The following is an 11,758-nucleotide window of genomic DNA, read 5'->3' as shown; positions in this document are numbered from 1 at the left end:
GGGGCTGGGAGTGCCCGGGGCCGGGGGCCAGCGGTGCCGAGCGCCGGGGGCCGGTGGGGCCGGGGGCCAGTGGGGCCGGCAGGGCCGGGGGATGCTGAGCGGCCGGGGGTGCTTGGCCGGGGGCCGGGCCGGGGACCGGCAGTGCTGGGTGGGCCAGGGGCCGGGGGGTGCTGAGCGGGCCGGGGGTGCTTGGCCGGGGGCCGGGCCCGGGCCCGGCACCCCAGGGCCCGAGCCGACCCAGGCTGGAGACGCCGGGGGAGGCCAGACTGGGCCGCGCCTCCTCCCCCCACATCCCCCTTACCTGCTTCAGGCTTCCCACGAATCAAATGTTCGCGGGAAGCAGGGGAGGGGGCGGGGTGGGGGCCCCATGGACTGTCCTCCTTTTGGAGGCTCAAAATATGGTAACCCTACCCAGTGGAGGTTCCAAGGATTCCATTTCTCTAGAGCAGAGGTCCTCTGGGGGGCACGGAGGAACATTTGTGGGGGGGAGGGTGTGGCTGGGGCCAAGCCAACCCTCACCGGGGGGGGGAGGGGGAGGAGAGCACCACCTAGCTCCACTTCTAGCCCTGGCCCTGGTCCATGCCTGAGGCTACTCACCCTCCTTCACCCTCAGCTGTGGCCCCAGCCATGGCCCTATTACTCCTGTCTGCTTCCTCCCCACCTCCAAGAGCTGTGGCCCCGCTCCCGGCCCTGGCCAGGCCCGGCTCTAGCGTTTTTGCCGCCCCATGCACGCGCGCGCACACACACACACACACAAAAGCTGCAATCAGCTGCAATTCGGTGGCAGGTCCTTCGCTCCGAGAGGGAGCGACGGCCCCGCCGCCGAATCGCTGCTGGACGTGCCGCCCCCTTCTTCATTGGCCGACCCAGGCACCTGCTTGCTACGCTGGTGCCTGGAGCCAGCCCTGGTCCTGGCTCTGGGGGAGGGGCGCAGACAGGAGTAAAGGGGAGCGTGAGGTAAAAAGTTTGGGGACCACTGCTCTAGAGCTCAACCTGCTCACTGTCTTATCCCTTAAGGTGGTCCTTACAGGTCAGTGACTGAGATGCATTGGCCTGGGTGGTATGGAATTTATTCATTTACCCATTAATAAATCTAAGTGGGAAAATAGAAAAAGGTTTCTAACCATCAGAGGAGTGAGGCTCTGGAACAGCATCCCAGTAGGAGGAATGGGGGCGAACAACCTAACTAGTTTGAAGAGGGAACTTGATAAATTTATGAATAGGATTATAGGATGGGCTTGCCTGCAATAACAGGAACTGGACTCAATGACTCGAGAAGTCCCTTCCAGTCCTACCTTCCATGTTCCTTGGAAGGCGTTTGCTCAGCTGTTGCCCCTGCAGTCCTTGTTCTGTGAATTAAAGAGGAATTATCTCTGGGGCTCTCAACTCAGCACCTTTCACATTCACCAAATCCACTTGGAAAACCTGATTCTCAGTGTTGAAATCTCAGCCTGTCTGGCCAGACACTGCCGGGTTGGTGAGGAAAGGGAAAGATTGTTTATTTTTATGAGAAAGCAGGGGGAATTGGCAAGTTTGATGCTGCAAGTTAAAGCTAGAGGAGGGGAATTTCCTTTATCCCAGCCTTGTGGTACAAAGCCTAACAAGGAGGCCACTTGCTGATATTTGGAGCAGGGGTGCATTACAGCTGCTCTCTGGTTTCACATAGCCATCTGGGAATGGTCAGCGAGGTTTCTAATCTCGCTCTTTCCTAGTCACATGGTTAAAGGGCCCCTGGCGATTACAACTGCTGCCTACATTTCCCTCCCTATTTTCTGACGTGTGCGTGTGTTTCTCTGTGGCTGTGGGGGCTGGGCTCATTGCAGCTTGCAGCGTCAGCCCAGCCTCATTCGCCTCTGATTGGCAGACCTCTGAGGTCCAGCCCAGCCTCGGTTTGCTCTGATTGGCAGAGCTCTGTGGTTCAGCCCAGCTTTCCTGGAAAGTTCTTGGAAATCTATCAAAGGTATTTCTTTGAACACACAGAGAGACAGCAGCCAAATGCTTTATAAAACAGAAAACAACTTACAACTTTTTAGCTGGGTCCCTGCAAGGAGATGACCAATCTGACCTGACCCTGCCTTTTTCCTTGGGGATTTTGGTATATTTTGGAGGGTCTCCCCCTCCCCGCCCCCAAATTCTCTGGAGTGCAGTGCTGACATCAAGATGTCCATTATGGACACATCTATTTATACTTTTTGTTTTTTAATGTCAGAACAGTGATGTGAATACAATACAATTCCAGGAATCCGTCACTTCCTGGAACAGATTAAAAGGGACAAACAAAAGATTACTTAGTTGTGTTTTTTCCCAGAGCTTCATTACTCCTGGAGCCAGCGTCCAAGTAGGTTGCCGTTCTCCCAGCTCTACATTCAGGGAGAGATTATTTATTGATACCTATTTATTGTTATTTCGGAGGTGCTTTAAATCCTGACTTGAAAGGTCGTTCTGAAGGAGATTTCATTCCTTCTTTTAAAATCCTTTTTCCTTTTCTCTGGTCATTTTTATTTTATTTTATTTTTTTAATCAGAGCAAGAATATATTTTCTTATCTTCAAAAGCACCAAGACTGCGCACATTTTCCTAGCTAAAGTTGCTGAAAAATCTGTAAAGTCTTTCTCTGGGCAGCCTGATTTGCTTTCTGCTTGGCTTCTCCCGGTGTGTGAACTCCAGAGTGCCGTGGAAGAGGTTTGTTGGGAGCAGTCCAGTCTTTTTCTTCCTGTGAATTCCTAACTAAAGATTTGTCCTAACTCCTCTGGGGAACAAAGAAGGCGGCAAGAAAAGGGGGAAGACCATTTTCCCATCCCATTGAAGACTTAATGCGTTTTTCTTGGTCCTGGAGTGACATGATCATCTGTGTTCAGGGGTAAGATTCCTTGCAGCCTTCATTTTAAACACGATTTGAGAATTGTCAATCACAGACTCTGGGGCAGATCCTCAGCTGGTATAAACTGGTGTAGGTCTATTCAGGTTAATGGGGCTATGCTGATTTACACCAGCTGAGTATCTGGCCCTCAGTACATGTGAGTGTCTTGTGTTTCTGGGGTTTTTATATCCTTTGTCCAAGAAGGGCATGAACAGACACCCTGATATCCATGCTCTCTCTATAGCTGAGAAATCACATGGCACTCAAGGTTCTTACAGGTCAAATTAGTTAGAGGAAAATTCTGTCTATGCTATACAATATATCATATGTAAAACTACAGAGGACAGAAGCACAGAATATTAGGAGCTATCTGATTTCTCCATAGAAACAAACTACTTACAGGGAAAAGCTTTCAGGATTTTTTTTTAAAACTGTCTATGTCTAATTCCAAATGAATGTATAGAATTAATGTATATTTCTTCTTGCATAGTTTTTCTGTACAAGATTATGTGTGTACACATGCATGTGTATACTCACAGTGCATTATAAAAATTAAAGATGGGGAAAAGCCCTAGTGCCCCAGATATCCAATAAGGTGCAAATAAATTCTTCTGCATGCCTAATTGTATCATAATTAGTGCGTGCATATTGGCATTTGCATGCTCACATGGTCAGTTAGGCACTACATGGGTCATCTACATATGTACGGTACCTTATATGTACGGTACCTTATCTGCATGAATATATCAGGCATTTGTGCTCTTGGAAATATTTGCAAGCTCGCACCTTCATTAATGTCTGGCCATGATGTCATTTTAACCATCCTGTCTGCCACTAGAAGATTTTCCTCACAGTGTTATACTTCTGCTCTGTCTACTTTTAAGTGACTCAAGTGTGGGGATTTCCACCAGTTCCCCTGAGAGTCCCCAACATCTCATAGAACTCACTATTACAAATATTTTCCTGCTGCTCAACCTATGTCTTCTTTGCTTGGTTTCACCCATGTTTTCAGCCCACATGATAGTGCTCATAGCCAAGCTGCTTGGAATTAATTTTTCAGTTTAGGCTTTGCAGGACACTATCATATGCTTTACTGAAGTGCAAATATATCATATCTACAGCCTACCTATCATCCATTAATAACCTGTTCTTCATTCAAACGGGGGAATTTGTCCACTGTTTGTCTTTATAAAGCTGCTTGGTCCATTGTCCTCTAAGATTGTATGCATTTTGGACCCAATCCTGCCCTTCTTACTCAGGCAAAAGTCCTGTGGGAGCTGATGGGAGTTTGCCAATATAAGGAGTGTAGGACTGGGCCCTTCTTCCTGTACTGTTTCACTATGTGTGTCATTATGAAGTTTGACTTATCACAGAGGAAATGGCAAAGATCACTCTACTTGGCACTGCCTGTGACTGCGCTCTTGTATCTTCTCAGTTTTCCAGGGCTTTTCTCGAGGGGTCAGAAAAAGTTTGCTTGCTGCTTCTTTTAGTACAAAAAGATGCATATCAACTGGACCTGCTGATTTTTATAAATATACTTTCTTCCACATAGTTCTTTATCTGGTTCATAATAGCAGCTATAGTCACACGTATTCTGTTCATTCCTGATCCTTGACCTCTTTTCTATATTTGTCTTGTTTAGTAGCTCAGGCACTTTTGAATCATCATTAATTAGACTCCATTAATGGGTCCACGTTCCTGCCACACATAGATTTTAAAACTTTATTTCACTGCACTGTATTCATTAGAGGCTGTGTCACCCCAGGCTTGTTTATATGTATGAAAGGGGAGCAAAATCTATGCAGCATCCCCTGTGACCTTTCCCTGGATATTGTGGAAGAACCCCCACTGGAAATGCACGGGGGTTGGGCTCCACAGGTTTTAGGTGGCAGGATAGTCAGGGAGTATATGGGAGCCAGGGGATGACCACTGTAGGTGAACTCATCTTTCTCCTATCCACACTGGCCCCACTTCACAAGAGCTCTTGTGACTATGGAGAGGGGATTGTACACAGTGGTGCTGGAACAAGTTTTATAGTGGAGGTCCTGTCCTGAGAGCCATTGAACCGAACTGTAAATCCTGTATATAATGGAAACCACTTCAAGCCAGAGGGTGCGACAGCACCCCCTGCACTCCTAGTTCCAGCACCTATGATTGTACATAGAGTTTAAAGACTTGAGCCCTTTCTACATCTCTGAAGTGAAATGTGAATTGATTCACAGCTTCCTTTAGTGAAAGGGGAATGGCCTCACCAGGGTGGCTTCAAGATGAGTCCTGGAGGTTCCGAGACCGCATTCCATAAGACAATGGAAGTTACAGACGCAGCATAGTGAAAGCAGGAGCAGAACTTTCTAATAAATTATCAGTTAAGGTACCTAGTGATTGTCTAAAGATTCCATTCAAAACCGCTTCCTGGTCTCTCCATCTCCCCAGACAAATCTTAATCCCCTTCCCAAATCAGGTGTCTAAAAAGCAAAATGGTTCTCATGCTAGCAACAAGAAAACATTTCTTTAAACAAGACTTTGCCTGAGGGAGTAGCAGAAACATTGCCAAGAAGCAGCAAGCTCAATTTTGGAATCCAAGCTGCAGCATTATTTTTCTCAAGCTGGGAATGAGACCTTTGCACCGTGGGACTCCTTCTCCCCTACCTTTCACCTTTGGCAGTCATTTATATCTGTGCAATGCAAACTGCTGGTGTTGAAAGCTACCAAAACTGAATCCTCCACTGAGGGCAGCATTTGACACCCACTTTGCACAGTGATTACACAAGGTGCAAGGCAGTGGAGGATCAGGCCCGTACTATCTCTTTTTGAAAGAGCACAGGCAGTGCCCAAAAGCTACTGAATATAACCCAGGTCAGACTTTCCTTGGAGAAAGTGTCTGGGCTTCCTTCACGACAGTGCTACCATGGAAGGGAATCTTATCCAGAACCGTTGCCTGCAAAGAAGAGCCACAGAGAAACGCTTTGTATACTAGATATCAGAGAATCCTGGTGAAAACTAGGGGCTAGAACAAAGATTTAGCAGGTGAGGTCTTCTAGGATAGAAATTAATAGGCAGGATTCAAAGTCCCTGCATATCATATCTTGCTTTTCCTAAAGTAGGGATTGGCTGAAGAAGACCAGGGATGTATTTGGCTGATGTTTTAACTCACAACAGTCTCTTCTGAAAGTCTGTGGAGCATTTGATTTTGTGGGATCAGTGTGTCCTCCTTGACTGCCCTTCATTGTTTGAGAATACTGAGTGTCCCTCACTTTAGAGCCAGATTTACCTATGGCCCCATAAATGCAGAACCATGGAACTCTGACTGCAGCTCGCTCTTTCTCTTAAAGGAAAAACTCCCCTTCAATCTCCTCTGTGCTATTGTTCTTCATATGTCTCTCCTTTTGATGTCTTTGTCCCTCAATTGGGACACAGCAGGGCGAGAGGGCTGGAGAGAGGAGTGGGCCAAGCCAGGGTAGGGTGGGGAAGATCAGTCTGTAACCTTATCCTTGCCTCATCCACATTTGTGTGCCCATTAAATGTCACTGTCTATACAAAGGACAAAGTTGATAAGATTGGAGGAGAAACGCCAGGGACATCCGTCTTCTCTCCCCCTCTTTTTCCTGTGACGTGGGAGAATGCTGCAGCTGCCTTTTTAATCTCCATTAGCTTCAGGCTGTCCCTAGGTCTCAAGTTGGGGATTGTATTGCATTTCCCTGGGAACACATTTACCTTATATTTTTTGACCCTAGAGAGATCACCTTGGTGCCAGGTGCAATAGGAATAAACATTTGAGATGTGCTGCAGCACAGGGTTGAGTGAGGGTGAAGAGTGTCAGAAGACGAAAGGCCTGAGCCAGGCCCAGTCAGACCATGCTGTGATGGCATTTCAAGATCAGCACACACTTAGCTTCTAACAGACATGACAAGATCAGGCCAACCTGTAGTGACAGGAGGATAACTTGGGGGGTCTGATTCTCCTCTCAGACACACTTTCATAAATCTGGAGTAACTCCACTGAAGTTTACACCAGTGAAACAGAATCAGGCCCACTGCATGTCATCAGGAATCCTATCTTTATCTCCTCCCCACAGCCTTATTAGAAATGCAGTATCCTATATATTAGAGCAGTGGCTCTCAACCTTTCCAGACTACTGTACCTCTTCCTTGAAGGAGTCTGATTTGTCTTGCATACCCTGAAGTTTCACCTCACTTAAAAACTACTTGCTTACAAAATCAGACATAAAAATGCCAAAGTGTCACAGCACATTACTACTGAAAAATTGCTGACTTTCTCATTTTTACCATATAATTATAAAATAAATCAACTGGAATATAAATATTGCACTTACATTTCAGTGTATAGTATATAGAGCAGTATAAACAAGCCCTTGTCTGTATGAAATTGTAGTTTGTACTGACTTCGCTAGTGCTTTTTATGTAGCCTGGTGTAAAACTCGGCAAATTTCCAGGGGGTACATCAACTCATCTAGATAACTCTGCGTATCCCTCAGAGGTATGCATACCCCGGATTGAGAACCAATGGATTAGAGGAATGTCAGACTCTTGGTGGAGTTACAAGGTGTTTGAACTAGTGTCCCTTCCAAGGTGGAAAAAGCCACCCATCCCTCCCTGCATCGAGGGGTTTATATTTAGCTCTGTGATGTTTGTTTCTTCCTTTTCTACTTCTGTTGGAAACATAACCATAGTGAGGATCTGTTTACAGAACACGTGCTGTAGCACAGCAGAGCAGACGCTGAGCTGATAATGCAACCCTAGGCAAGGCAAGCTAAAAATCATACAATACATCCTTCATTTCAGACCCCATCCTTTGCTGGCAGAGGAGAAGTTCAGGAGACAGTCGCTCAGAGGCATTGCAGTGGATTTGTCCGAGCAGATCATGCAACCTCGCTCCGTTACGGTCTTCCAGGGAGAATCTGCTCCTGCCTTCATGGCACCTGCTCCTGAGAATAACCTGCCTCGGATGCGAGATCCTGAAGAAGACCTGCTATGCATTGCAAAAACCTTCTCCTATCTGCGAGAATCCGGTAAGGCTCTACCCACTAGCATGAGGTCACTGGGTGAGGCGGCCACAGGGTGTGGGGAAGAACTCTCTGTGAACCACCTCCAAGAAGAATCTCCTCTCCTAGGGAGGTCGCTGGGCACTAAAGGTTGGTCTGCTGTAAGTGTCTTGCCCCAGAAGCTGTTACAGCAGAAACTTATCAGTGCAAGGAGTGGTCCTGGTCTCAGCCACCACACAGCCAGTGTTTATATCACAAAGTAGCCTACTACTAGCATACACAGGAGCTTTGCCTTTAATAGCTCAATTGACAGAAAGGGGAACTGGCTCCTCTGTCTCTGTAAGCTCCACACACTGCAGCAGTGGCCTCCCCTCCCCCAGCCTAAGCACACTGATGAAAAACGTAGGCTGGAAACCCTGCAGGGCTTGGCTATGCTGTCTCTACTGTATTTCCCATGAAGCCTGCTCCTGCCTCCCTGATATGAGCAGCCTGTGTTTTCAGTCTTGTGATGATTCTTTCTTTCTAAATGAACTCTCTTTTTGGGATTACTTTCCAGGCTGGTATTGGGGGTCTATCACAGCTAGTGAGGCCAAGCAGCATCTTCAGAAGATGCCTGAGGGTACCTTCCTGGTACGTGACAGTACCCACCCCAGCTACCTGTTCACACTCTCCGTCAAGACCAACCGGGGTCCCACCAATGTGCGCATTGAATATGCCGACAGCAAGTTCCGGCTCGACTCAAACTGCCTGTCCAAACCCCGCATCCTGGCCTTCCCAGATGTGGTCAGCCTTATCCAGCACTATGTCATGTCCTGCACAGTGGAGAACAAGAATGAGGCCCCTTACACACCGCCCTCGCCCCTGTCCTCCATGCAAAAGGAGATGGTGGCTGCAGCAGTGCACTTGAAGCTGATACGGCCACTCAGCCGCAAGGACAGCGTCCCCAGCCTACAGCACCTGTGCCGGCTACAGATCAACAAGTCAACAGAGGAGGTGGACCAGCTGCCCCTGCCCAGGAGGATGGGGGACTATTTGAAGCAATATCCCTTCCAGCTCTGAGGTGCAGCCAACTGGCTTCAGACCAACAGACTAGAATCTTGATGTCTTTTTGTCTCGCTGAAGCATGGCATCAAGGGGGTACAGTAAAGACATGGTCATCAGCAGTGATTGCATCCACTTTTCCTCTCCCCTCCCCCAATTCCATGTCTACACCAGGGAGGGGCTGGTTGTACCTGTGAACTGTGGGACACAATCCGACTTCCGAGCCGCAGAGGCTTGAAGGAAATGCTCTTGACACGTGCACACTACTTGAATTTTAGAGCTGCCGTGACGTTAGGAGTATTACCAGTGTTTTCATCACTATTTATTTCCTTGGTAGCCTCTCTCCTGATATTTTAAAGCACCTTTTAGTCCATTGTTTTTGTTTCTTTTCCTTTCAAGAAATTAGGGATGGACCTGGGCTGGAATAAAGGATCCCAACCCAGACCAAACCCGAAACTCCAGGGCAGTTTGGATCTGGATTCAGATCTGGATTTGAGTGTCACCTCTTTGACCCTGTCTTTGTAGTAGGCCACTCTAAATTCAACATCCAAACACCCCTGGCAGCATGGGGGAAACTGAGATTCAGATGAGAGTTTGGATCCAAACTTTGGCACCTGGGCCCTATCTCTGAAATATATGGTCTATTTCCTTTCTTCACAAACTAAGAAAGGGCTGGAAATGCTGTGACCTCCGAGTGGTATGTATGGCAGGCATCTGTATATCTCACTGGGATGTCACCAAGGTTGGAAGAATTTTTGGACAAAAACACCTCTCCTCTGCAAGTTCACAGGTTCTGGATGTTGAGTTTGGGATAAGGAAGCCCCGCTCTGTTCCCCTCTCTGCCCCCATACTCTTTCCCATTTCAAAAGGAAGTTCCCAGTAACACTTTAAAATCAAGTCCTTGGCAATCCAAGTCCCAGGCTGATTATTTTCAGGCAGTGGGGGGTCGTGGGCATCTCTCCCACATGGCTTGTTTTTTCTTCCCATCAATGTTAATCTCTTGACACTGCCCTTGCCTTGGTGAAGCAAGGAGAAGGTTGGTGGCATCCTGGCCTTGGCTCAAAGCTGGCTCTGCTGAGCTGCACTGATGACACATGGTTTGAGGTTATTTATTTATTTATTCTTTCAGTGGCACAGGAAAAAAAACACACTTGTCCCTGCTCCATCATCACCATGCTGCCAAATAACCAGCCCCTCTGCCCCATTCAGCACTAAATAACTAGCCAACCACCACCAGGCAGCTTCAATCAGAACTGGGTATGATATTATCCCCTGTTTAATTTGCTGGTAGCATCTTCTCACTTGAACAAGACTTAATCTAATTGACGCCAGTATTGCTTTTGCATCCTATAGTAGAAACAGCACTTGAGCTTCCTCCCCTTTGCCAGTATCCACACCCTACAGCCCTGCCTTCTCTCTCCCCCAGACCGCTATCTGTGGAATCTTTGATCAATGTCTGTTCTGACCCTTGGGTGCCAAAATGAAGCTGTTACCCCCCAGTCCCCTGCCTCTGCCCCCATACAGCAAATCGGTCACAATGGGCCACATCATCCCCTGCAGAAGGAGGGGACATAGAGTGGGTGGATTCTGCCCAGCAATGAGCATGGAAGGGGGAAGACTGCCTCCTCTGAACCATCATTATCTCCCACCACTTGCCCAACCTCATGGAGACCAGTCCACAGGGCTGTGTGGGGGTGTGTGTGAGGAAGATGCAGCTAGGCAGGGGACACATGGGTCTAGGGGGGCTTCTCCTCTCCACAGCATCTTCAATCACCGCTGAACCCTCAGGACTTTAGCAGGCAGTAGGCCCTGGCCTTCATAGGTCCCAGGGCTGGGTGTATTTGAGGAGAGAAATCCCAGCTTGTTCAGAGAGCTGGAAGGGGAGGAGACAGGACAACGCCCCAGGGGATAATAGTCTGAAGGAAACCAGTGGAGTTTCCTCTCCCCTAGATAGGAGCATCCTGCCTAAGGGGCGACATGGCCCAGTTTATTTAGTCAACGCCCATTTCTTGTCACATTTTTACACACTGGTAGTATTGTTGGCTTTGTTTGCCATACTTTGATGATTGACAGCGTGCGTGTGTGAGGTCAGGTTTCTCTGTTACTGCACCCCTGCCCCCACGCAGGGGCTGTGGAAAGGCAATCAAATGAGAATAGAAAATTAAAAAACAAATAGAAAATACATTAAAAAAACCCATAAGACCACTGAACAAGGCTTCCTTTTAGACAAGCTCATCTGTCTGCTGGGGGCGAGGGGGAGGGGAGATCAGGAAACCCCAGATATGAAACGCACAATAATGATCTTGGGACACCCATATGACTTGCCAAGCAGAGCTGTGTATATGGCAGCTCTCTGGGAGAGACTCAATCACTATAGTAGTGTGTAGGGGGTGGGTAGGTGGCTCCGTTTTCTGAACCATCCCCTGGTGACCCCCATTCAACTGTGTCCCAACAGCCGACCTTTTTTCTTTGTGGGGCTGGTGCGGGAATTGAACCTGCAGGTTTCTGAGGTCTTGCCCAAAGAACTCCTGGGTAGGAAGAGTGGGTGGGAGACAAGGGTAACAATGTGGCATGCTTGATCTATCTGACAGTGAGTGGATGCACAGGGAGAGCTGGAGGCTGTAAGCTCTTATGGGCAACGGCTCTCTGTGATGTTTGTACAGCACCTAACACATGGGGCCTCTGGGTTCTACTGCAATATAAATAATAATATACATAGACTCCAAAAAGTCACTTCCTTCTACCTTGAAACAGTTTTTTTTTTAAATCATTTGACCCAGATTTTAAATAAAAGTCTGATATTTTAAAGCCATTCAATCTAAAAAATCTCTGGTCATATCCAAGTGAGATCATCAA

The 11,758-nt window shown here is 47.7% G+C and overlaps 1 protein-coding gene across 1 annotated transcript; it reads left to right on the top strand.

The window, feature by feature from the left end:
• The first annotated feature begins 1,973 nt into the window (after window positions 1–1,973).
• Window positions 1,974–9,275, top strand: CISH (cytokine inducible SH2 containing protein). The gene is made up of 3 exons (XM_034776613.1): window positions 1,974–2,859; window positions 7,662–7,888; window positions 8,418–9,275. The coding sequence occupies exons 1-3, from the start codon at window positions 2,813–2,815 to the stop codon at window positions 8,918–8,920; spliced, it is 777 nt and encodes a 258-aa protein (XP_034632504.1). The 5' UTR covers window positions 1,974–2,812; the 3' UTR covers window positions 8,921–9,275.
• Window positions 9,276–11,758: the final 2,483 nt, after the last annotated feature.

This window comes from Trachemys scripta, chromosome 7 (genome assembly GCF_013100865.1).
Source record: "Trachemys scripta elegans isolate TJP31775 chromosome 7, CAS_Tse_1.0, whole genome shotgun sequence".
NCBI classification, from domain to species: domain Eukaryota; kingdom Metazoa; phylum Chordata; order Testudines; family Emydidae; genus Trachemys; species Trachemys scripta.
This window is presented reverse-complemented; position numbering and strand designations above follow the sequence as displayed.

Excerpts from the sequence above, each read along its gene's own strand:
- CISH (XM_034776613.1), top strand. The coding sequence starts at position 2,813 with ATGCGTTTTTCTTGGTCCTGGAGTGACATGATCATCTGTGTTCAGGG. Across the intron at positions 2,860-7,661 it reads ATGATCATCTGTGTTCAGGG|ACCCCATCCTTTGCTGGCAG; the intron begins GTAAGATTCCTT and ends CCTTCATTTCAG. Across the intron at positions 7,889-8,417 it reads CTCCTATCTGCGAGAATCCG|GCTGGTATTGGGGGTCTATC; the intron begins GTAAGGCTCTAC and ends ATTACTTTCCAG.